Source organism: Argopecten irradians, chromosome 6 (assembly GCF_041381155.1).
Source record: "Argopecten irradians isolate NY chromosome 6, Ai_NY, whole genome shotgun sequence".
NCBI classification, from domain to species: domain Eukaryota; kingdom Metazoa; phylum Mollusca; class Bivalvia; order Pectinida; family Pectinidae; genus Argopecten; species Argopecten irradians.
The window spans coordinates 39,824,643-39,851,679 of record NC_091139.1 but is presented as its reverse complement, the minus strand read 5'-3'; the positions used below and the strand labels follow the sequence as shown (position 1 = coordinate 39,851,679).

Below are 27,037 nucleotides of genomic sequence, written 5' to 3'. Positions count from 1 at the left end.
ATTATAGTGAAGGTGGTAACCTTTTCATAATTATTTTTCCCGTCGAAATAAGTAGTTTTACTGTATGTCGTATGACAGGGTAGTCTCATTTTCATTTACTCTTAACACGATCGTGTGTATTAAAGTACCCAAACCTGGTATAGTTATTGCAATAAACTGAAACAGTTTTTTTACGAAACTTCTGACTGACTTCGTCATAACGAGTCCATAATAGAAACTGAATCTCCGGTGTGTAATTGATTGATGTTTACTGTTGTAATATACCATCTATCCTTGAATGTTCGTTGATACGAAGAAACGCTAGATAGATTTATATTTATTAACATTATTCTATGTGCATTTTTGTACCTATCTGGTTAAATCCTAAAACTCTAAATAATGACGGAAAGTAGACATGAACATTTCATGCCACGTAGTAGACCTTGATCAGATTCACTATTATCAGATAATACAATTGGTTTTATCTTGAGATCTAATTTCTGGATAGCTGTCATACATAAGCTCCGTATAGGAACACAACAAGTCAATAAACCAATCTAAGTTTGCACCTTAAATCGCGATAAGTCATTATAGTCAATGAATTATCATAAAGGACAACATAAATTAATGACTTAGGAATATCCTTTAATGCCAGTGTAAAAAGTTGGCGAACATTTATGCCATCAAATGTCTTTGTAATTTGTATAATATTCCTTTTGAATTTCTTTATCAGCTTCTCTTTTTTGTGATTTCATGTAGTAGTCAAAATATACCAATAAAATCTTGCGACTTTGCATTAAAGACAAAATATTTTGAGGTACGAATTTCATCATTATTTCATTCAATCGCAAAGTTAATGCTCCCCATTTAACGTCTCGGTTTTTTCATTACTTACCTTTCTCTGAGGTAGGAAAAAAGAGAAAAAATCTGCATGCAAATAATTAACATATAACTATACAAGAAAATTTAATATTTGGACGATTTAAACGTCAATATTTCAATTATTTCAATTATAATTTGCACTTGTTTAGATGCATTTCAAGTTAAATTTTTAACTCCTATATTCCGCCTCCTTTTTTTCTATTGGGCAGTTAAGTGGTAGATGGGGAACAACTCTCAAACTAAAGTTGAATATGCAACATATCAAATAAATACTGTGAATGCACATAGTTTAGCTGTAATAAAGTTTTATGTTTTTATGTATGACATTGACAAGACAAAAGAATTATATGTTTTAAGTGAGCATAAAAATATTTTTCACACTACTTAAAAAATATATTTTTCCTGTCACCTTTGTGCCACCGTAAGAATGTTTTGTTTTGGTTTTTGCAAATTATTTGTGATAATTGAACTTGTTGAAATCGTTGATGTTACAACTGTATCGAATTTGTAAATGCATCAATAATACGTCAACATTTTATTGCATCAAAATAATGATGTTAACAATATCTCGTATGACAGCTAATCTTAATTTACAATAAAGATATAATCGAAAAGCAATTTTCCCTTTCTCTCGTACCGTCCACATGTAATTAACATTTGTTGTATTATACCATATAACTTCAAATACTCGTCGATATGAAACCATATATATTTTATCTGTTATACGTTAGTTAGCTCACGGAATTGCCATGGACTTTGTATCAGAGCTCTATAATATAAAGTACAGTAAACGTATCCTAGGTAAAGTGTCCCACTTTTCTGAATTGTTAACGGTTCATTTATTGAAATACATTTTTCTCACCCGGATTATCTATTATCTCTGCAGAATCAAACAATACTATAAGCAAATTTAAGTTTACTTCGACTGAAGTTATCGATGACCTCACAATTTACAGTTTAAATGTACTACTGGATTTATAACTACTTTCTCTTTGCTAACTTGCGAAGTTAATTTACAGTATCTCAGTTAGTTTACAGTTACTTGTAAAACAGCGTTGGAAGCCAATACATGACTCCTGATTTATGAAAATGAAATGTCTAGCAATAATACCAAGAAACGTTTTGATGTCGTTATAGTGTTTATTTCAATCATTGGCACCAGCGGTCAATATAAGGCACATGTTAAACTGATACATACATACATGGCAGGCACATAGTTCTATTACCGGTATGGACAATTCTGTGAGTATTTTATCTACGTTAAACAGTTTAACTTACTGACACTGTAAAAAATTCCCGATGCTATTTGCAATTTTGATATTGCTTGTTACAAGAAAATCGAACGGTTTGAAATAAACGCAGTCGCCATTTGCAACGTCGCTTGTGATTGGTCGAAACAATTACTTCATTTTTAAGAGCAAAGATGCCATCATTGTTAGTATATGTGAAATGTATTATATGTTTATAAAAGCGTACACGATGTGAGATTAACTTGATGATACATTGCTGGTCTATCTACTGTCATCACATTAATAAAATATCATGTCTTTAACATAGATAAAAATGAAAATATGATTTCGAAATAAAACTGTAAACATTTAAAAATCTATGCTAAAAGTTGTTAAGGATGATATACTGTTTTTTTCATAAATAGTAAAGGCATAACGAATGCCCGCACTTGTTTGGAATATTTACTTCAAATGTTCCGATACATTTTTGTCATAGAAAATTACTTCATCGCGTTTACATACTTCACATTGATAAAAAGTACAGGCATGCAATGAAACAAATACACGTGCACCGAATATGCCCTTATACACGAAAATGTATTGGTTATAAAAAGCATTAAACATTAAACCAACAGCCACAAAATCACGTGATATATCTAATCCCTCGGTAACATCAGCCGACAGTAACAGTTATATACATTAAACACGAGTTGTAGTGATTATGATACACACAAACTGGCCATAGTAAATGTTGAGGCTAAAGTGAGAAGTCAATCGGCAATTGTTTTATTTTTACATCATTGCGAAATAGTATTCATACATGCAGCATGTTTATATATCATACAGAAGCCTTTAGTTCAAATTAAGTTCCAAATTTAATACAGCGGTATAAAAATACTGAGATTGACAGATATATTGGGTAGTTATTTTCATAGCCTTGTCTGTCCAATATTATCAATTCTAGCTTGTATTCAGTAAAAAGGGTACATGAATGAACATTGCGATTGCTAATATATCATTATAATTGCGGATTTCATACACACTATACAATATTCTTTACTCTCAGTTTCGTTTGTACAAAAATATACTATTCTATCTCACCACCAATCAACTGTAGACAACAGCATTATTTACAAAATCTGTGTAGTTTGGTGAAATAAGCTATCAGTACAATGACTGTATATTGATCATACGAATGCTTGTATATATAGCAGAAGACGGTTTCAAAACTTTAGCAAAGTCATTTCATAATTACCCCCGACATTCACGTTTTTCAAACTACTTTTTAGACATACCAATTAAAAAGTATTCCCCTAATTTCAAACAATACATAAAATGAACATCCCTGACAGTGTGATTAAAGCATTTTGTTTATTGATACTATGGTAACCTGATGTCATAGATTTTTTCACTTCCGCCACGACGACTTCAGAATCTTTCAGTTGATTTGCTACAAACATATCATCACTGTGTTCCCGGAATCCCGGACTACACTTTGCGCATGTCCGCTCAGGTAATAGTTTAACGAAGTTATCCAAGGATTCTCTCATATCTCCCAGAATTCCTGGTGGCGGAAGCGGAGGTGGTGGTAGATTGTCACAATCACAGTCGGCAGGAGTAGTGAATGACATTGCCGGAGCTGTAGTATCTGTAAACATCAAACAAAACTTTAACAGCATGTCGCAGCCTTATGGTAAGATACGCTATAAGCTTGATGTTCTGAGTAAGCACATTCAATGAACTTAAAACTTTTGTTGAAATTGTAACTTTCATTTTTATTTATTTACATAGAATAATAAAATGAAGGCTAATGGAAAACCATTTATAACCTGTAGAAGAACAGAGGACGAACGGTATGTTTAAGAATGTCAGCGTATATGAAAGTTTGTCTACAGTATTACAAGAGCAGTAAAGAAATGTATGATTTTGAAAGTGAACATTTGAAAGTGGTAAATGGAAATCTAACGCTAAATGTATAGCATAGAATACTTTTTATTTGTAATTTTAAGTCGAAAGATGAGCATTGTTATGTCCTACCAACATTATCACATAACATTTACAGCGCTAGATATTGCTTTAGCATACCAATATATAGCATATAATCGTTATATATACATTTACTCCAAGCAGCAGAATGAACACAGCAACAAACTACTTGCACAACCTCGCATAAACTACTGTGGTCCATAAACATGATGTTGAGCAAATACAAACAAGAAAAGATAGAAGAACCAAAGATAAGGTTGGAAGATAATTAACTGTATAAGCTTGTAACAACCATGAACCGCTGAAGCTAATAACAATCACAAGAAACTTCTATGTTATGCAAACAGTTTTTGTCAATATACATGAAGATAGATTAGTCACATATAATTATATCAATCAAAATTACGACAATTAAAGGACGTTCAAAACGTTCAATCGTTCAGAATACAATATATAACGTTCAGAATACAATCGTTCAGAATACAACATATAACGTTCATAATACAACATTTAACGTTCAGAAAACAACATTAAACGTTCAGAATACAACATATATATAACGTTCAGACATATCACACATAAGAGGTATTGTTTTCAAATGCGCCTTATATTGAGTAGATCGAAATGAAAAGAAATTGAAGTACAATATAAGTTATTACTCTATAGAATCGTAGTGGAATCAGGAGCTCAACTTGTTGCTGTTCCGTTTGTATGAAACTATTTTAATCGCCTTTACGAAATAAAATTTGGTATAAAAGATAACCTTATCGATAAAGTAATTTGTCACATTCGGTCTCATTCGTTTAGTGTATAATGTATTTAAATGGACAGAAGAACATCCAATGTGAACAAATATGTGGAAATATTTATATAAACTGGTAAATATCTCTTTCCGTGCTTGCGTTAATTGAATTACCTTTTTGTATCAACATTTTCCCCTCAAATTTGAGACTTTTTACTCACAAAAACCAATAGAGCAACTATCAATATTTACTCATTACAAATAATATAAATGAAGATGATGAATAAAAACATCTATATAACAAACAACATTGAAAGCAAGATCATACGCTGTACTTTGAAGAACAAACAGAGTAAAATAACAGGATGAAACAACAATGAGGGAACAGGGAGGGAAATACATTGCATGCATTCCGAAGGTATTTTAATGCCTTCAGGTCGTTAAGACATAGGAAATGTTATCAACATTGATAAGTATGATATCACATACGTAATAAATATCATGCGGGTTTGGTGAAATTATGGGATATCGCCTCGAGGTGGTGACTCGTCGTCATCGCCATCGCCACTCGCCGGTCCTTCCGTTCCGCCGATCTCAAAACCTGTAGGAGAGAGTGAACATTCGACTGTATGTTAAGGGAGTTACAAGGCACCACCAACGCCCATTTCGTATATAACAAATCATTTCGTATCGACATCTAAAAGATAAGCAACCATTTTCTTACAATACGCTTATAAGCGACGCACTACACCAGATATACTCTGAAGCAATGCCTAGCTGTGCCACAATAATTTACATGTCAAAGCTAGCGATTCTTTTAAATCAAATTTATTAATTTGTTAAAGTGTGTCTGATTTAGCCAAAAGACATTACTCAACATCATGTCCTCATGGGAATTAGCATATCTAGAAACACCTCAAATCACTCGACATCGTGTGCATGCAACCTGACAGAAAACCACAGCACACCTTTGTGTGAAGTTGAGCACACCTGTGAGGGGGAGATACCTGAATGAAAGGCATGCACGTGATTAGGTAAGGGAGAGGTTAACATGCAGATGATTGTGAATACCCTGTGTGTTTATCAATCCCCGCTACAGAATTCTATCCTACTTGTTTTACGTAAGGTTCACATGGTGACGTACATTTATACTGCATGTATACTAATATAGTAATAAATGTGGCTAGCGTAGCCAAATAGCAAAATATGCGACGACTATAGTGAATACTCCATATTTCTAGACAGATAATATCAATATTTATCGTTTATTATTAATAAATGTGTAAAGTAAAACAGCAGTCATCTCTTTATAAATACCACTTTCTAGCGGTCGCAAATGAAATATCTAACCACAATATGACCCATGTATAAAGACTACTTGATTACCAAGACATGATTTCTTGTCCATTTCGTGGTCTTTATAGACGGTGTATTTGTTTTTCGTGGATGATATATCGTCTAGAAATATGAACTTTTTACATATACGCTATTATAAATAACACATGTTTTCAGCTACAGGTGACGTGACACGTGATGTATATTTTAGGTGATGAAACAAACATACCTTCTATGGTGAAGTTCCGGTGAAGACTTACCACACATATCGGAGACCTCGTCGGAATTATCGCCGCAATCGTCGTTGTCATTGCACACCAATGTCTTGTCAATACAATTCTTATTAGTACACTGGAATTGGGATGGGGAACATGAGGATGGTTTCGTTCCTGAAAGTAGCGAGAAAAGCCACACCTGTTCAGCCCTGTTCTAGTGAAGCTAGCTTAATCCACAGAATACTCCGAAAATAATCACAAGTTTCTTTTCTCTCACTTGTCTTGTTTGGTTTGTTTAACATGCTTTACGAATGTGCTAGGTTGTTGAAATAGACATTTCGTTTCTTATGTGAAACAAATCACTTGTTTATTTAGTCTGTAAGCTGCTTATGCCTAATTTTCGATTTTTGTTTCAATTCTATCATAGGTTTTAGCTGCAATGAAGACGAAGCTCTTTGATATGATGAGAGGTAGGGAGTTCTTTTGTAGTGTCCTATAATCACACTGGGTCATTTAAGGACGTGCTAGGTTGAAGACACAGATGAAATGTCGATGTACTCGGTGGAAAACTATCGACCAACGATGTGTAAACTACCTGATGAATTTGAACTTGCGACCCAGAGATGGATAAATGACAAGTTGTAAAGCAGAGGTTCATCTGGACTACTCTAATGACCTTTGCTTTATTAACACCTTCTCGAACATAGGTAACGAGTTATTTACATGGAATGTTTTCCAATTTCATATCATACAATAATATTGGCGAGAGGTTTGTTTGAGATTAAAATTAATGGTGTTTTTTTCTGATACTATGAAACCTTCCACATGTTCACCACCCTGCCAGGGTGAAAAATGGATAATAACAATTAAAAAATCATGACGAGGACTGGTCCTCACCATATCCGGTATGTCTGATAGAAATTGTATATACATTGTACCTAATTTCTAGGGGATGTAAAATCTACTAGGTAGTTTAGTATGTCACGTACTGCTAATACTATGGAGAAAGAAAACGTATAATAAGATTATCATATACAAAAGGTAAAAACTGAAAAATGTTAGATAAGAAAACATGCGAACGGTTTGTAAAGGTATGTTTTAATATCGTGGAAACTGACTGAGAATAATAGACTACCATTACCGATAGGTCGAAGGTTTCGCGGATTTGTCTCAATTTATAAGGGTAAAACATATTTTTCATTTTAACCAGGTGAAAGTGCATCTGGACTGCATATTAAATCCGTTCTGCATTTTGTTCTAATAAGGCCATGATTCAAGGATAAATAAATGATTTTCAAAATATTTCAGCTTAAATTCCTAACTCTTGTTATGACAAGATCAATTTATGCCATATTCATTGTGGCGTCATAAAGTGAATATAACCTTAAACCGTAATGCATTGGATTAAAAAGAAGGAAATTATATAGGTAAATAATAGGAGAATAATAACAGAAAGCATGTGTACTAGTGGATATATAAGATCTACGCCCATATGTAACAGAGAACGAACACAAGTAATGCTTGAGCAAAATCATAATGATAATTTCTGTGGAGCGGAGCACAGTTTATATAACAAATGAAGAGAAAGAGTCTAAATTATTAGTAAATACAAGTTTACACACATGCATACATTATTTCATTTAGGCAAAAACAAACGACTTTACATCATCATCGTTATCACCAAGTTAGAAAAACTTTGTGAAGTTGCATTTAATGAAAACTACGTACCACACATTAATGACGTATGAATACTTCGTACACATACATGTACATCATATCGAGCGATGACGTATGTATTTAATGATTACTACGTATAATATATGGATGGCGTATGTACAACTATACCATATTGCGTGTCTTGTGTAGGAAGTACAAAACACTAATTCTATGAATTTTACGAACTGCACTGTATTAACATCTGGAATGAATACTATAATGAACAATGTATGAAATACACGTATGGCGTAGAAATTACATACGTACTAAGCTTAGCACGTTAATGACGTTTGGATTATATTTATATGAACACTACATACATGTACTACACATCAATGACGTAAGAAGGTTATGAACACTTATTCCTACTCATTAATTTTAGAAGCACTACTTACCACATCTCAATGTCGTAAACATTTTATGAGAACTACGTGCTGCCCACCAATGACGTTTAATTATATGAGCACTACGTGTCACGCATCAATGATGTATTACACACACTACCTACCACACACGGCTTCCGATTCGTCCGAGGCATCGTCACAGTCTCCATAGGTGTCACATTTAAAGGCTCCGGGAATACACTGTCCACTATTACATCGGAACTCGTCCGGGTTACATTTGGGACCTGTCTCGGAATAATGTGGCATGGTAATACAGCACGCGTACTTGAGCGTACGCATTCAGTTTACAAACATTTATATACATAACAAAGAAACTGTTTTGGTGATTAAGGACGTCGGTGATTAGGGACGTCGATAATTAGGGACGTCGGTGATTAGGGACGTCGGTGATTAGGGACGTCGGTGAACATAAAGGACATTAATCATAAAACACTTTAAACAAAAGACACAAAACACGGATCGTAAGCTAGTAGGGTAGTGTGTAAACAAAAAGACACAAAACATGGATCGTAAGCTAGTAGGGTAGTGTGTAAACAAAAAGACACAAAACATGGATCGTAAGCTAGTAGGGTAGTGTGTAAACAAAAAGACACAAAACATGGATCGTAAGCTAGTAGGGTAGTGTGTAAACAAAAAGACACAAAACATGGATCGTAAGCTAGTAGGGTAGTGTGTAAACAAAAAGACACAAAACATGGATCGTAAGCTAGTAGGGTAGTGTGTAAACAAAAAGACACAAAACATGGATCGTAAGCTAGTAGGGTAGTGTGTAAACAAAAAGACACAAAACACGGATCGTAAGCTAGTAGGGTAGTGTGTAAACAAAAAGACACAAAACATGGATCGTAAGCTAGTAGGGTAGTGTGTAAACAAAAAGACAAAAACATGACGTAAGCTAGTAGGGTAGTGTGTAAACAAAAAGACACAAAACATGGATCGTAAGCTAGTAGGGTAGTGTGTAAACAAAAAGACACAAAACATGGATCGTAAACAAAAAGACACAAAACATGGATCGTAAGCTAGGGTAGTGTGTAAACAAAAGACACAAACATGATCGAAGTATAGGTATAAAAAAAGACACAAAACATGGACGTATAGTGTGTGTGTAAACAAAGAAAAAACAGGATCGTAAGCTATAGGTAGTTAAACAAAAAGACACAAAACATGGAGTAAGTAGTAGAGTGTGTAAACAAAAAGACACAAAACATGGATCGTAAGCTAGTAGGGTAGTGTGTAAACAAAAAGACACAAAACATGGATCGTAAGCTAGTAGGGTAGTGTGTAAACAAAAAGACACAAAACATGGATCGTAAAGCTAGTAGGGTATGTGTAAACAAAAAGGGATCGTAAGCTAGTAGGGTAAAAACAAAAAGACACAAAACATGGATCGTAAGCTAGTAGGGTAGTGTGCGTGTTTATAAAACGAAAACATAAGTTTAACATTGTGAAGCTGTTCTAATATCTCAATAAATAGTTTCCTAATATCTTCGTATTGTTATAAAGTCAGTCTTCACACCTACACTATCTCCCAATGTTTACAAAGTTAACAAAAAGTCACCTGGCCAAAAATAATCTTAAAAAAATATCGATTTGATTGAAATAGGGAACACAAAAGTTAAGGTGATTTAAAGTTACAATTTTTAAAAATCGGTAAAATATTTTTTATTATAAAGTTTTCACCGGTTGTGTAAAAATATGGAGAAAAAGTTAAATATATGTGCACTACCAGGTTTTTGATTGCTTAGATGCACCTCATCTTTCAGCAATTTGTTTCGGTGATAAACGGTGATAAAATGAAAACACGTTTTGCTAATTCATGATGGAAAAATCTTTATTGTAAATATCACAAAAATGAATGTTTGTAGTTTTCTCACTGAAATAATTGTTGATTTCTAGTCTAGATATAGACTTCTGAATGGAAGTAAATGTCAAAAATATTGGCACTATAAATACAATCGTAACGTATAATATAATTTATTAAAGGAATGGGAATGGAAATGTTGCTTTAGAAATAAGTAGATCAAGTATGAGAGAAGATGTTATCCAGACAAAAACATGTATCAGGAATGTACAGGAATTTTATTGTAGACAAAAACACAAACAAATGAGTTAAATGAAGGTAGCTATATCAACTTAATGAGAAATAGTACTAGAGTGTACTTCCAAAGACGACAACATGGTATTCATGCAAAACACTGCATAGCTAATCTGAAGGCATAAGGAATAAAGTACTGAATGATCATAGATAACAGAGGAAAATGATATTTTGTGAAACAGGGATGATGGCAGAAGGAGGCATGAACAACAATACAGAAAGAATGTGTCCACTAATGAGAATACATTAATACGGTTGTAGGGTTGGACATAGCACGGACAAAACACCAAAGTATGAACACATTGACAAACAGGAGTGATACATTAACATACAACAACCATCTGTTCATGATTCTTTTAAATGACATTTGACCTTCGGTGTCCAGACTGAGGTATTCCAAAGCACAACAGCATCAGTCAATAATTACTTTTCCATTTGTGTAAAACTACGATCTCATCAAATGATTTATTTTCATAAGAATTTGTAAAGTTTAGATTTTCGTTACCTTTTATTGCTAATGATATTGACTATAAACGAAACCGCCACTTTGTATGTTCAGATTGAAATTCAAAATACACGTAATGAACAGATGATGTTTATGAGACGGACAGATACAAATCCTAACGTATCAGTATTCATGAAAACATTGATGTTTGTAAAACATTAAATAAATAAAAAACAAAATAAAAAAAAACATGTTTCATATTTCTTGTCGATTTGAATCATATTAATATCAGGACACGTTTTGCCTGAAATGTTCGAACATACTTGAGATGCATATTTTAAATCATACAATAATTCACATCCAACAGATCAGATTAAAGTCCGCATAATTCAAATTTCGTGAATAGTTTTTATGCATAATATGATGAAATCCAAATGAGTGTTTAAAACACATCACTATACAATTAATGAAAACACATCTTGTTTTACAACGCACAAATTGTAATGTTTATCGTTGAATCAACCTAAAACGAAAAAGAATATAAAATATACCATTATTGTAAAACACCTTGTAGTAGTAAATAACATAATTAAATACAATGATTAAGTAAGGTTTTAATGATGTTGTTATAGTGTTTTTTCTATTTCTACAGAGGCAGTGTATACGTACGTCACCATAGTAACCATGTAAACTATATATCCCATCACCACCTTAATCTAGAACATGTTATAGGCTATGCTATAATAGATATTACTATAAATCAAAGCAGTGTAAATCGTAAGTAGAAATCATAAGAAACGTGTTCGCCATTGTGTTCATGTAAATTGCCCATTTTTCGCTTTTCGTAATAGGTTGTCTCGATCGACCAAACTCTTGTTGGCTGTGCTTCATAGTCACTGATCAGCAACCGTCTAATTGAATGAGACGAAGTGGGAAAAGTAGGTCGTTTACTCAGACTTTGATGACGAATGAATGACGTTTTTCTCAGTAAATGATGACTTCACTAACTTCCTCATGAGTAGATATCTCTTGGCATGGATAGGCGAAAGGAAATCCTAAGTATATTTCTTCCAGCAATGTACATGTGTATTAATTAAGAATGTATCTAGTGTGACTTCATTGGTCGGAATACAGTGTTGGAGATAAAGCATAAATCATAGTCAGATATTAATGTTACTGCATTAAGCTTGGTTTATAAGTGAGTGTTGATCATTGATATCGTTAAAATTACATTACAATAGATTCCTATTTCTATTAATTGGTGTAACGTGTTATTTTTCAGCGTAATTCGTTTAGTTGTTATGTTGTTATTTTGTAAATTAACTGCATTAATGTAAGTTGCATGGAAATGTTGACAGTGCGCGATCATGGATATTGTTATAAAAATTACAATTGTTTATGCATTCCTACAACAAAGTTTGCCTATTTGTGATATGTGGTTATCACTAGATTAGAGAATAATTACCGATGAGTGAACGGAATGATCTGTTAGTGTTATTATGGCGCTAACTGTTAGAGGTATACATAAAAGTAAATGACCAATGATATGATTTAATACTCTTTCCCCAGCCAGGATGAGAATCGGGCTGACGGTTAGAAAGGATGATGAAGGGTTGATGGTGACTAACTATAGGGATTCTCTAATGAACAAACCCCACTACCTAGGGGTGGTCAGAGAAAGGTCGATGACAAACTGTAGGGTTACACTAATGTAGCACATCAATAATAGAGCGGACAGTGTCTGGCGACAAAGGATATGGCCACAACTATCACACAACTCTGAGGAAGACTAAGGGGAAACATTATAACGTACCACAGTTGGCTTCTTCTCCTTCGTCTGATCCGTCCACACAGTCGTTTGTACCATCACATAGGTAGGATTGTGCTATACACCTGTCTGTATCACACAGGAATTGGCCTTCAGGACACCTGACTACACCTGGACCTTGAAATGTACAAACAGTAGAAGGTATCAGATCAGTCCTTCAGGACACCATACTATAACTGAACCTACAAACAGCAGAAGGTATCAGCTCAGACCTTCACAACACCTGACTATTACTGGACCTACAAACAGCAGAAGGTATCAGCTCAGACCTTCAGGACACCTGACTATTTCTGGACCTACAAACAGCAGAAGGTATCAGATCAGACCTTCAGGACACCTGATTATTTCTGGACCTACAAACAGCAGAAGTTATCAGCTCAGACCTTCAGGACACCTGACTATTACTGGACCTACAAACAGCAGAAGGTATCAGCTCAGACCTTCAGGACACCTGACTATTTCTGGACCTACAAAAAGCAGAAGGTATCAGCTCAGACCTTCAGAACACCTGACTATTTCTGGACCTACAAACAGCAGAAGGTATCAGCTCAGACCTTCAGGACACCTGACTTTCATATAAATGGACCTACAAACAGCAGAAGGTATCAGCTCAGACCTTCAGGACACCTGACTTTAATATAAATGGACCTACAAACAGCAGACGGTATCAGATCAGACCTTCAGGACACCTGACTTTAATATAAATGGACCTACAAACAGCAGAAGGTATCAGATCAGACCTTCAGGACACCTGACTATTACTTGACCTACAAACAGCAGAAAGTATCAGCTCAGACCTTCAGGACACCTGACTATTTCTGGACCTACAAACAGCAGACGGTATCAGCTCAGACCTTCAGGACACCTGACTATTACTGGACCTACAAACAGCAGACGGTATCAGCTCAGACCTTCAGGACACCTGACTTTAATATAAATGGACCTACAAACAGCAGAAGGTATCAGATCAGACCTTCAGGACACCTGACTATTACTGGACCTACAAACAGCAGAAGGTATCAGCTCAGACCTTCAGGACACCTGACTTTAATATAAATGGACCTACAAACAGCAGAAGGTATCAGCTCAGACCTTCAGGACACCTGACTTTAATATTAATGGACCTACAAACAGCAGGAGGTATCAGCTCAGACCTTCAGGACACCTGACTATTACTGGACCTACAAACAGCAGACGGTATCAGCTCAGACCTTCAGGACACCTGACTTTAACATAAATGGACTTACAAACAGCAGAAAGTATCAGCTCAGACCTTCAGGACACCTGACTATTTCTGGACCTACAAACAGCAGACGGTATCAGCTCAGACCTTCAGGACACCTGACTATTACTGGACCTACAAACAGCAGACGGTATCAGCTCAGACCTTCAGGACACCTGACTTTAATATAAATGGACTTACAAACAGCAGAAGGTATCAGATCAGACCTTCAGGACACCTGACTATTACTGGACCTACAAACAGCAGAAGGTATCAGCTCAGACCTTCAGGACACCTGACTTTAATATAAATGGACCTACAAACAGCAGGAGGTATCAGCTCAGACCTTCAGGACACCTGACTTTAATATTAATGGACCTACAAACAGCAGGAGGTATCAGCTCAGACCTTCAGGACACCTGACTATTACTGGACCTACAAACAGCAGACGGTATCAGCTCAGACCTTCAGGACACCTGACTTTAATATAAATGGACTTACAAACAGCAGAAGGTATCAGATCAGACCTTCAGGACACCTGACTATTACTGGACCTACAAACAGCAGAAGGTATCAGCTCAGACCTTCAGGACACCTGACTATTTCTGGACCTACAAACAGCAGAAGGTATCAGCTCAGACCTTCAGGACACCTGACTATTTCTGGACCTACAAACAGCAGAAGGTATCAGCTCAGACCTTCAGGACACCTGACTTTAATATAAATGGACCTACAAACAGCAGAAGGTATCAGCTCAGGCCTTCAGGACACCTGACTTTAATATAAATGGACCTACAAACAGCAGACGGTATCAGAGCAGACCTTCAGGACACCTGACTTTAATATAAATGGACCTACAAACAGCAGAAGGTATCAGCTCAGACCTTCATGACACCTGACTTTAATATAAATGGACCTACAAACAGCAGGAGGTATCAGCTCAGACCTTCAGGACACCTGACTTTAATATAAATGGACCTACAAACAGCAGAAGGTATCAGATCAGACCTTCAGGACACCTGACTATTACTGGACCTACAAACAGCAGAAGGTATCAGCTCAGACCTTCAGGACACCTGACTATTTCTGGACCTACAAACAGCAGAAGGTATCAGCTCAGACCTTCAGGACACCTGACTATTACTGGACCTACAAACAGCAGAAGGTATCAGCTCAGACCTTCAGGACACCTAACTTTAATATAAATGGACCTACAAACAGCAGAAGGTATCAGCTCAGACCTTCAGGACACCTGACTTTAATATAAATGGACCTACAAACAGCAGACGGTATCAGATCAGACCTTCAGGACACCTGACTTTAATATAAATGGACCTACAAACAGCAGAAGGTATCAGATCAGACCTTCAGGACACCTGACTATTTCTGGACCTACAAACAGCAGACGGTATCAGCTCAGACCTTCAGGACACCTGACTATTTCTGGACCTACAAACAGCAGACGGTATCAGCTCAGACCTTCAGGACACCTGACTTTAATATAAATGGACCTACAAACAGCAGAAGGTATCAGCTCAGACCTTCAGGACACCTGACTTTAATATAAATGGACCTACAAACAGCAGAAGGTATCAGATTAGACTTTCAGGACACCTAACTTTAAATGGATTATAGACAGTGTTATAGACCTTGACACAGTATTACATATACAAAGAGAGAAAATTATCTTTCTAGCCAAGCGTCCGTGATGGGACTACTCACAGCCAACCTCATCCGACCGATCTGGACAGTCCGGTATTTCGTCACATCTGTAGGCCGCACCTATACACGACCCATCCGCACACGTGAACTGCTCCGCGGTACAACCTGTTCACAGCAACAATTAGCAGGAGAATTATTTTTCTTCGTATGTCACAATTAAGCATTGCCAATAAACTTAGTGCCCCTAATGAATGGATCCTCTTTAATAGCTGAGTCCAGTCTTACCATAATTTAATAACTTTAAATCCCATGTTGAATTACAGAAGTTAAGTAAAGAAATTTTGAGTTTTCTTAACTCCGCTAATGTTAACATATGAATGCTTTTAAGTTTAGAAATTCATTAAGTTCTGTTGATGAAGCTGTGTCTAGGAACCTTTGATAGTCATTGGTTAGAATGTTTCAGGCAAAATATAAGCACAAAGGTATGGTGATTGGACATTTAGAACAGTAAAAACAAATGTACAATGTACTTAATAATTATTCAAAGGTATCTTTATATAATCATATGTGAATTTTTTAAACATTAATGAACGTATTTAATTTATTTCACATTTTTTCTTTAAATCTTCATATCTTCAGTCATGAACTGAGATTGTCTCTATATAACGGATGTAATATTGCTATCTCAGTAACAATAAATTCGTTTGGAGTAGCCTCCCCTTACCTGGTTTTGCTGTAGTGGGTGCGGGAGTCCCCGGTTGAGGCGGAAGTTGAATTATTGTTTTATTTAACTCGTCTAATTTTTCCTTAATTCCTATAAGATCTATTTCTAAAATTTCAACTCGGTTACAGCACCGGGTCATATTGTTTATAAGTGTCTGAAAATAAAATACAATCAATTTTCAAAATTGTAATATGATAATGTTTTTGTTGTCTGAAAAATCAGTTGATTGCCAGTTATATATTGTACACATACTTATCCAAAAAGAATAAATCAAAACGGTCAGCGATTGGATTTCTATATGAAAAAATATACCTGTATAGTTCTTTCTAGCACCTCAATTCTTTCTGTAAAAGATAATGAGCAACCAATAAGTAAATTTTAGTTACATGTAAATAAGACCATCAAAGGGAAACGCGGGCAGACAAACACTATATATTGTTTTTTTTTCAATTTTAACTTATTTTATTGTTCTTTTGTCGATTGCAATCGATTAAATCAGTTCACATCTGAAAACAAGTTGGAGACGAACGCTACCAGATCTTTCGTTTACAAAACAACAGAATTTACGAGTGATTCCCTTGCACGAACATCAAAAGCTTTGGGGTCACCTATATCAGGCCATTGAAAGTGATTTTCTAAGTTGTATAAATTGTTTCACAATCCATGAAAAACAAAGCTTCCGGACATAATTCCTGATTGTACCCTCTATGTACGATCTTACCCATATCTACGTTTGTACCCTCTATGTACGATCTTACCCATATCTACGTTTGTTCCCTCTATGTACGATCTTACCCATATCTACGTTTGTTCCCTCTATGTACGATCTTACCCATATCTACGTTTGTACCCTCTATGTACGATCTTACCCATATCTACGTTTGTTCCCTCTATGTACGATCTTACCCATATCTACGTTTGTTCCCTCTATGTACGATCTTACCCATATCTACGTTTGTACCCTCTATGTACGATCTTATCCATATCTACGTTTGTTCCCTCTATGTACGGCCTTACCCATATCTACGTTTGTTCCCTCTATGTATGATCTTACCCATATCTACGTTTGTACCCTCTATGTACGACCTTACCCATATCTACGTTTGTACCCTCTATGTACGATCTTACCCATATCTACGTTTGTACCCTCTATGTACGATCTTACCCATATCTACGTTTGTTCCCTCTATGTGTTTGTTCCCTCTATGTACGATCTTACCCATATCTACGTTTGTACCCTCTATGTACGACCTTACCCATATCTACGTTTGTTCCTCTATGTACGATCTTACCCATATCTACGTTTGTACCCTCTATGTACGATCTTACCCATATCTACGTTTGTTCCCTCTATGTACGACCTTACCCATATCTACGTTTGTTCCCTCTATGTACGACCTTACCCATATCTACGTTTGTACCCTCTATGTACGACCTTACCCATATCTACGTTTGTTCCCTCTATGTACGGCCTTACCCATATCTACGTTTGATCCCTCTATGTACGACCTTACCCATATCTACGTTTGATCCCTCTATGTACGACCTTACCCATATCTACGTTTGTTCCATCCCGTCCGTCTCGTCCGTTTTCACCATTCCTTCCGTCCACCCCGTCACGTCCATTCCTTCCGTCATTTCCATCTTGACCCGGAGCTCCCGGCTCCCCAGGAAAACCTGGATTTCCATCATTCCCTGGAGGTCCTGGTGGACCTGGAGGTCCTGGTGGTCCTTCCGGTCCTATAGCCCCTCTTTCTCCTATCTGACCAGGCAACCCAACTGGTCCTGGCTCCCCTCTAGCTCCATTTATCCCCGGAAATCCCGGTAAACCTGTGTCACCTACAGATCCTCTTTCTCCTTTCTCTCCTTTTGGGCCACTAAGACCTGGAAAAGTATCACATATTTAACAGTCTTTACTGCAGCACGAGATAATATTAATTGTAAAAGAAATCTACACTCTAAACCAGTTGACTCAGCATTAGTGAAATGTCGACCTGCACAATCTTCAAAATATGTATGCTGTACAACTGCATATTGAATGTAGAATGCTGACCGACATAAAATTCGAAATGTGAATATGATACGGTTTGTCGAATGCTGAGCTGCACAACATAAAAAAGTGTCAATGTCGTATGTCAAAAATCCGTTCGTTGACACCTGATATTGCCATTATGAATGTTAAATGTCTAGTGTGGTATACTGAGCCATTTTCACACACCAGATTAGACTGTCGATCGAACAACTTCCAAACAGTCATCATCCACCTACCATCAAGTCCTCGTTCTCCCGTCAGTCCCATGGCGCCGTCAAGGCCGTCCCTCCCAGTATTGCCCCTAGGTCCCCTGGCGCCTTTTTGTCCCGGGGGACCAGGGGGGCCAGTGTCACCGGGTTCACCTTTTACTATCTTTAACGAAAAGAAGGGAAATTAATTTGACTTTATGCAGAGTAGAAAACATGCATTTCTTAAAATTGTGTATTATTGTCAGACGTCGAAAAAACATTCTTGAAAATAGGAAATTATTGTATAATAGGAAGAGAAATGAAAATAGTAATTTGATGCCGAATACGTATATGTGATTATAACGTATTTATTTCATTCATCAAACTAGAAAGTAGAATGATACTAGAAACAGAGTATTACAAAGCTACTTACAATACCGTTACTCTCACCGCCAGTACCGGGAGGGCCCGGGGGTCCCGGGGGTCCGCGTGGTCCTTGTATACCGGGGAGACCCATTTCTCCAGCGGTGCCTTGCTCTCCATCCTGTCCGTCCCGTCCCCTCGGGCCGACCTCACCCCTCCGTCCTATCAACCCGTTAGCACCAGGAAGACCATCAGCCCCAGGGGTGCCTGGGTTACCTTCGGAAAATTACATCTAAGTTACTGAAATATTGCACATACATTTTCTTTCCTGCTGGAGACCATCATTGTCATAATATCAAAGGATACCGGTATTACCGCAAGGGAAAATGTAACTAGAGTTATTCTAAAGATGCTCCACTGCTGGCAAATAGTTTGTTTTCTCAATAAAAAAACCAGGAGCAGATGATTTAGTGTTTTCTTCAGTTCCAAAGTTACTTACTTTACACCATTACCATCATTGAAAAGTTTGAGATTCTAATTTTACTTCAAGATATATATAGCAAAAATAATTAACTGCGTTCCGAAAAAAAACTATTGCACTATGTCTACATGGAATGAAGTACTGATGGGGTATGCACCAAAAGCAAAATGAATTATTTTATATCATCTTTTTGTGTTAATTAAACATACAGTACAACACCAATTATTATTCAAATGATTATTTTTGGACTGAAGAAGGCTCTATAGTGGCTGAATATATATTCCATAGAAATGATTTTGATTTTACATTGAATTATTTTGGCCTTTTATTTCGGATTATTAATATACTAGCTTTATACCGTTTTTACCTCATTATTCAAATGATGATTATCATTTATGCTCTGTTGACGGTGGAGCATCTTTAAAATATCTTGACTGTAATACTGAGGTAGCTCTACCCTCCTTTGTCATCTTTTATAATCGTGATGACTTACCTGGATCGCCTTTCCTGCCAGGAAGTCCAGAGATCCCGGGAACGCCACGTTCCCCATCGGTTCCTTTCGGTCCCCTTGGTCCCACGGGGCCAGGTGGTCCAGTTAGTCCTCGCTCCCCGCGCTCTCCCTTGACACCATTTCCGTTTACAACTGTTGTCTGTATTTAAGAGATAAACATATTGTTATACATGATGTAATTATTATAAGTATGCACACAATTTATCGTGGGAGATCCATGGCTGATCTCACTACTTACATGTATATTACAACCGTTGGTCTCCGACAATACACATTATCTCTGTTAAATATACAGTCTCTTTATTATTGTCCATAACAGCAGATATCAGCCCTGGTGAGTTATCGCTGCTATAACGACACGTAATCAAATGTCGACCGATACAAAATAATCCTAATTGAACACTTAGTTTACTAACTCAAACTTGAATCATCCCTTTTGATTTGAAGCATTTTTGGATAAATATTTAATTGATACTTAAAAGGTCATTAACAGTAATTGAAAACATAACAATGGTCATCATTTATTCCTGGAAATAGTACATCAATTTTAAGTTTAAAACTTACCGTAGTTGATGAGCGTCTTTCTAACGTTGTGACTCTCTCCGTTAAATTATGGAATTGTTGACAATCAAAACATTCTGAAGGAAGAATATTGTGTTGATTTAAACACCATTTAACGACATTATAGTGAATAAAAACTATCTGAGTCGAAAATACAGATAAAACAATACAATGTGACAAAACAAGAACATAGCGCAGCCTCCTAACACATAGCAATTCACACACCCAAAACATACTGCAGCCTCCCAATACATTGCCATTTACACACACAAACATACCGCTTCCTCCCAATACATTGCCATTTACACACACAAACATACCGCTTCCTCCCAAACATAGTTATTCAAACACGCAAAACATCGCGCACATGGGAGGCCGTTCTTATGAATGACCCGAGCTGTTGATAGGACTTTAAACCTAACCAACCAACCAACCAATCACAACCAATAAATAATTGTCAAATTTACCTGTCAATTTAAACAATTTCTAATATCTGAGCGTTTACTTTTTAATTGATAATTTTATAAATCAAATCATATTTGGTAGCTGTCAAAAACAGTTATTGACTTTTTATGATAATTCATGGAATAGTTAACCTTGAAGTGTACTTACTACGATCACATTTTGGTCCCTCCCATCCAGGACAACAGACTTTTTTCGTGTATGGCGAGAGTTTTGTATACCACCTATTCCGCTGTCTGAAAACAATCAGCAAGTGTGTCTCATGTTAGCTTCAGGCGGGGAAACACTGACAAGTGTGATATATCTGTTGTCAGTCATTTCGATTAAAAAGTAAATCAATGTTTTAGAATAATGCCTCATCACTGTAGCATACTGACATGTTAACAAGAAAAATGCAACGTGCATTCATATACTTATCTGGAACACGAAACACCAAAACGATTTATATTTATAATATGTATGTAAAATTAAAAAAAATATATATTTATATAGCATCAATTTGAAAATAACATGCCACATTTGTTATATGTATTGAATGCATTGTGCATGCAGATAACATATTCGTCCACTCAAATTAGAGTTATGTCGCTTAGATCATTAACACAGTCAAGTTCTTTCCATCATGCAAAAAAACAACAACAACAAAACAGTTTATTTGAACGAAATTATTCAAAAAGTAAATACTGAAAAATTACAAATAAAGATAACTAGTTATTTTAAACTATAATTGAATGTTAAAATTGCGTTTATCAATTTATAAACGGTCAATGTTTTATAAAACACATCAGATACAGCTTACTTGCTGTATCGGATAGTTCAAATTAAAGACACCAAATGAGAACTATTTTGGCCACTAAACTAAATAATTCAGATCATAGCGTTTGGACGTGCAATAAATAGCATTTCTAATTAAGTGACCATCTATGATTTAATATAATCGCTTGTAAGTTAATATTTGCAACATAATGGAATGAAGTATTCAAAGTTGTGGATATCTAATTAAAATCTAAAAACTTAATAAACTAAATCAGGGGTGTGTTCAATATCATCGACTGTACTAGTGAATATCTACAACTTAATAAACTAAATCAGGGGTGTGTTCAATATCATCGACTGTACTAGTGGATATCTACAACTTAATAAACTAAATCAGGGGTGTGTTCAATATCATCGACTGTACTAGTGGATATCTACAACTTAATAAACTAAATCAGGGGTGTGTTCAATATCATCGACTGTACTAGTGGATATCTACAACTTAATAAACTAAATCAGGGGTGTGTTCAATATCATCGACTGTACTAGTGGATATCTACAACTTAATAAACTAAATCAGGGGTGTGTTCAATATCATCGACTGTACTAGTGAATGTCTACAACTTAATAAACTAAATCAGGGATGTGTTCAATATCATCGACTGTACTAGTGAATATCTACAACTTAATAAACTAAATCAGGGGTGTGTTCAATATCATCGACTGTACTAGTGAATATCTACAACTTAATAAACTAAATCAGGGGTGTGTTCAATATCATCGACTGTACTAGTGGATATCTACAACTTAATAAACTAAATCAGGGGTGTGTTCAATATCATCGACTGTACTAGTGGATAGCTACAACTTAATAAACTAAATCAGGGGTGTGTTCAATATCATCGACTGTACTAGTGAATATCTACAACTTAATAAACTAAATCAGGGGTGTGTTCAATATCATCGACTGTACTAGTGGATATCTACAACTTAATAAACTAAATCAGGGGTGTGTTCAATATCATCGACTGTACTAGTGGATATCTACAACTTAATAAACTAAATCAGGGGTGTGTTCAATATCATCGACTGTACTAGTGGATATATACCAATTAATAAACTAAATCAGGGGTGTGTTCAATATCATCGACTGTACTAGTGGATATCTACAACTTAATAAACTAAATCAGGGGTGTGTTCAATATCATCGACTGTACTAGTGGATATCTACAACTTAATAAACTAAATCAGGGTGTGTTCAATATCATCGACTGTACTAGTGGATATCTACAACTTAATAAACTAAATCAGGGGTGTGTTCAATATCATCGACTGTACTAGTGGATATCTACAACTTAATAAACTAAATCAGGGGATGTGTTCAATATCATCGACTGTACTAGTGGATATATACAACTTAATAAACTAAATCAGGGGTGTGTTCAATATCATCGACTGTACTAGTGGATATCTACAACTTAATAAACTAAATCAGGGATGTGTTCAATATCATCGACTGTACTAGTGGATATCTACAACTTAATAAACTAAATCAGGGGTGTGTTCAATATCATCGACTGTACTAGTGGATATATACCAATTAATAAACTAAATCAGGGGTGTGTTCAATATCATCGACTGTACTAGTGAATGTCTACAACTTAATAAACTAAATCAGGGGATGTGTTCAACATCATCGACTGTACTAGTGGATAGCTACAACTTAATAAACTAAATCAGGGATGTGTTCAATATCATCGACTGTACTAGTGAATATCTACAACTAAATAAACTAAATCAGGGGTGTGTTCAATATCATCGACTGTACTAGTGGATATCTACAACTTAATTAACTAAATCAGGGGTGTGTTTCAATATCATCGACTGTACTAGTGGATAGCTACAACTTAATAAACTAAATCAGGGGTGTGTTCAATATCATCGACTGTACTAGTGGATATATACAACTTAATAAACTAAATCAGGGGTGTGTTCAATATCATCGACTGTACTAGTGGATATCTACAACTTAATAAACTAAATCAGGGGTGTGTTCAATATCATCGACTGTACTAGTGGATATCTACAACTTAATAAACTAAATCAGGGGTGTGTTCAATATCATCGACTGTACTAGTGGATAATACAACTTAATAAACTAAATCAGGGGTGTGTTCAATATCATCGACTGTACTAGTGGATATCTACAACTTAATAAACTAAATCAGGGTGTGTTCAATATCATCGACTGTACTAGTGGATATCTACAACTTAATAAACTAAATCAGGGGTGTGTTCAATATCATCGACTGTACTAGTGGATAGCTACAACTTAATAAACTAAATCAGGGGTGTGTTCAATATCATCGACTGTACTAATGGATAGCTACAACTTAATAAACTAAATCAGGATGTGTTCAGTATCATCGACTGTACTAGTGGATATCTACAACTAAATAAACTAAATCAGGGGTGTGTTCAATATCATCGACTGTACTAGTGGATATCTACAACTTAATAAACTAAATCAGGGGTGTGTTCAATATCATCGACTGTACTAGTGGATATATACAACTTAATAAACTAAATCAGGGGTGTGTTCAATATCATCGACTGTACTAGTGGATAGCTACAACTTAATAAACTAAATCAGGGGTGTGTTCAATATCATCGACTGTACTAGTGGATAGCTACAACTTAATAAACTAAATCAGGGGTGTGTTCAATATCATCGACTGTACTAGTGGATAGCTACAACTTAATAAACTAAATCAGGGGTGTGTTCAGTATCATCGACTGTACTAATGGATAGCTACAACTTAATAAACTAAATCAGGATGTGTTCAGTATCATCGACTGTACTAGTGGATATCTACAACTAAATAAACTAAATCAGGGGTGTGTTCAATATCATCGACTGTACTAGTGGATATCTACAACTTAATAAACTAAATCAGGGGTGTGTTCAATATCATCGACTGTACTAGTGGATATCTACAACTTAATAAACTAAATCAGGGGTGTGTTCAATATCATCGACTGTACTAGTGGATAGCTACAACTTAATAAACTAAATCAGGGGTGTGTTCAATATCATCGACTGTACTAGTGGATATCTACAACTTAATAAACTAAATCAGGGGTGTGTTCAATATCATCGACTGTACTAGTGAATATCTACAACTTAATAAACTAAATCAGGGATGTGTTCAATATCATCGACTGTACTAGTGGATATCTACAACTTAATAAACTAAATCAGGGATGTGTTCAATATCATCGACTGTACTAGTGGATATCTACAACTTAATAAACTAAATCAGGGATGTGTTCAATATCATCGACTGTACTAGTGGATATCTACAACTTAATAAACTAAATCAGGGGTGTGTTCAATATCATCGACTGTACTAGTGGATATCTACAACTAATAAAATAACTAAATCAGGAGATGTGTTCAATATCATCGACTGTACTAGTGGATAGCTACAACTTAATAAACTAAATCAGGGGTGTGTTCAATATCATCGACTGTACTAGTGAATATCTACAACTTAATTAACTAAATCAGGGATGTGTTCAATATCATCGACTGTACTAGTGAATATCTACAACTTAATAAACTAAATCAGGGGTGTGTTCAATATCATCGACTGTACTAGTGGATATCTACAACTTAATTAACTAAATCAGGGGTGTGTTCAATATCATCGACTGTACTAGTGGATAGCTACAACTTAATAAACTAAATCAGGGATGTGTTCAATATCATCGACTGTACTAGTGAATATCTACAACTTAATAAAACTAAATCAGGGGTGTGTTCAATATCATCGACTGTACTAGTGGATATCTACAACTTAATAAACTAAATCAGGGGTGTGTTCAATATCATCGACTGTACTAGTGGATAGCTACAACTTAATAAACTAAATCAGGGGTGTGTTCAATATCATCGACTGTACTAGTGGATAGCTACAACTTAATAAACTAAATCAGGGGTGTGTTCAATATCATCGACTGTACTAGTGGATATCTACAACTTAATAAACTAAATCAGGGGTGTGTTCAATATCATCGACTGTACTAGTGGATATCTACAACTTAATAAACTAAATCAGGGGTGTGTTCAATATCATCGACTGTACTAGTGGATATCTACAACTTAATAAACTAAATCAGGGGTGTGTTCAATATCATCGACTGTACTAGTGGATAGCTACAACTTAATAAACTAAATCAGGGGTGTGTTCAATATCATCGACTGTACTAGTGGAATATCTACAACTTAATAAACTAAATCAGGGGTGTGTTCAATATCATCGACTGTACTAGTGGATATCTACAACTTAATAAACTAAATCAGGGGTGTGTTCAATATCATCGACTGTACTAGTGAATATCTACAACTTAATTAACTAAATCAGGGGTGTGTTCAATATCATCGACTGTACTAGTGGATATCTACAACTTAATAAACTAAATCAGGGGTGTGTTCAATATCATCGACTGTACTAGTGGATATCTACAACTTAATAAACTAAATCAGGGGTGTGTTCAATATCATCGACTGTACTAGTGGATATCTACAACTTAATAAAACTAAATCAGGGGTGTGTTCAATATCATCGACTGTACTAGTGAATATCTACAACTTAATAAACTAAATCAGGGGTGTGTTCAATATCATCGACTGTACTAGTGGATATCTACAACTTAATAAACTAAATCAGGGGTGTGTTCAATATCATCGACTGTACTAGTGGATATCTACAACTTAATAAACTAAATCAGGGGTGTGTTCAATATCATCGACTGTACTAGTGGATATCTACAACTTAATAAACTAAATCAGGGGTGTGTTCAATATCATCGACTGTACTAGTGGATATCTACAACTTAATAAACTAAATCAGGGGTGTGTTCAATATCATCGACTGTACTAGTGGATATCTACAACTTAATAAACTAAATCAGGGGTGTGTTCAATATCATCGACTGTACTAGTGGATATCTACAACTTAATAAACTAACTCAGGGATGTGTTCAATATCATCGACTGTACTAGTGGATATCTACAACTTAATAAACTAACTCAGGGATGTGTTCAATATCATCGACTGTACTAGTGGATATCTACAACTTAATAAACTAAATCATGGGTGTGTTCAACGTCATCGACTGTACTAGTGAATATCTACAACTTAATAAAATAAATC

The 27,037-nt window shown here is 35.6% G+C and overlaps 1 protein-coding gene across 8 annotated transcripts in view; it reads right to left on the bottom strand.

Moving 5' to 3' along the window:
- Positions 1-1,981: 1,981 nt before the first annotated feature.
- Positions 1,982-27,037, bottom strand: part of LOC138325861 (collagen alpha-1(II) chain-like) — a 56,693-nt gene continuing 31,637 nt past the window's right edge. For 2 of the 8 annotated variants that reach the window (XM_069271829.1, XM_069271828.1), the window contains 13 exons: positions 21,213-21,298; positions 20,604-20,677; positions 20,022-20,178; positions 19,118-19,323; positions 18,733-18,868; positions 18,016-18,348; positions 16,777-16,808; positions 16,465-16,618; positions 15,801-15,905; positions 12,842-12,973; positions 8,593-8,712; positions 6,414-6,542; positions 1,982-3,738 (listed from right to left, as the gene is read on the bottom strand). In XM_069271829.1, the coding sequence (XP_069127930.1) occupies positions 3,410-3,738; positions 6,414-6,542; positions 8,593-8,712; positions 12,842-12,973; positions 15,801-15,905; positions 16,465-16,618; positions 16,777-16,808; positions 18,016-18,348; positions 18,733-18,868; positions 19,118-19,323; positions 20,022-20,178; positions 20,604-20,677; positions 21,213-21,298 (1,993 nt within the window). In that variant the 3' untranslated portion in view covers positions 1,982-3,409. Of the gene's footprint in view, positions 3,739-5,307; positions 5,420-6,413; positions 6,543-8,592; positions 8,713-10,548; positions 11,552-12,841; positions 12,974-15,800; positions 15,906-16,464; positions 16,619-16,776; positions 16,809-18,015; positions 18,349-18,732; positions 18,869-19,117; positions 19,324-20,021; positions 20,179-20,603; positions 20,678-21,212; positions 21,299-27,037 lie in introns of those variants that run through there. The other 6 variants (XM_069271831.1, XM_069271832.1, XM_069271833.1 and 3 more) reach the window with 6 other exon arrangements.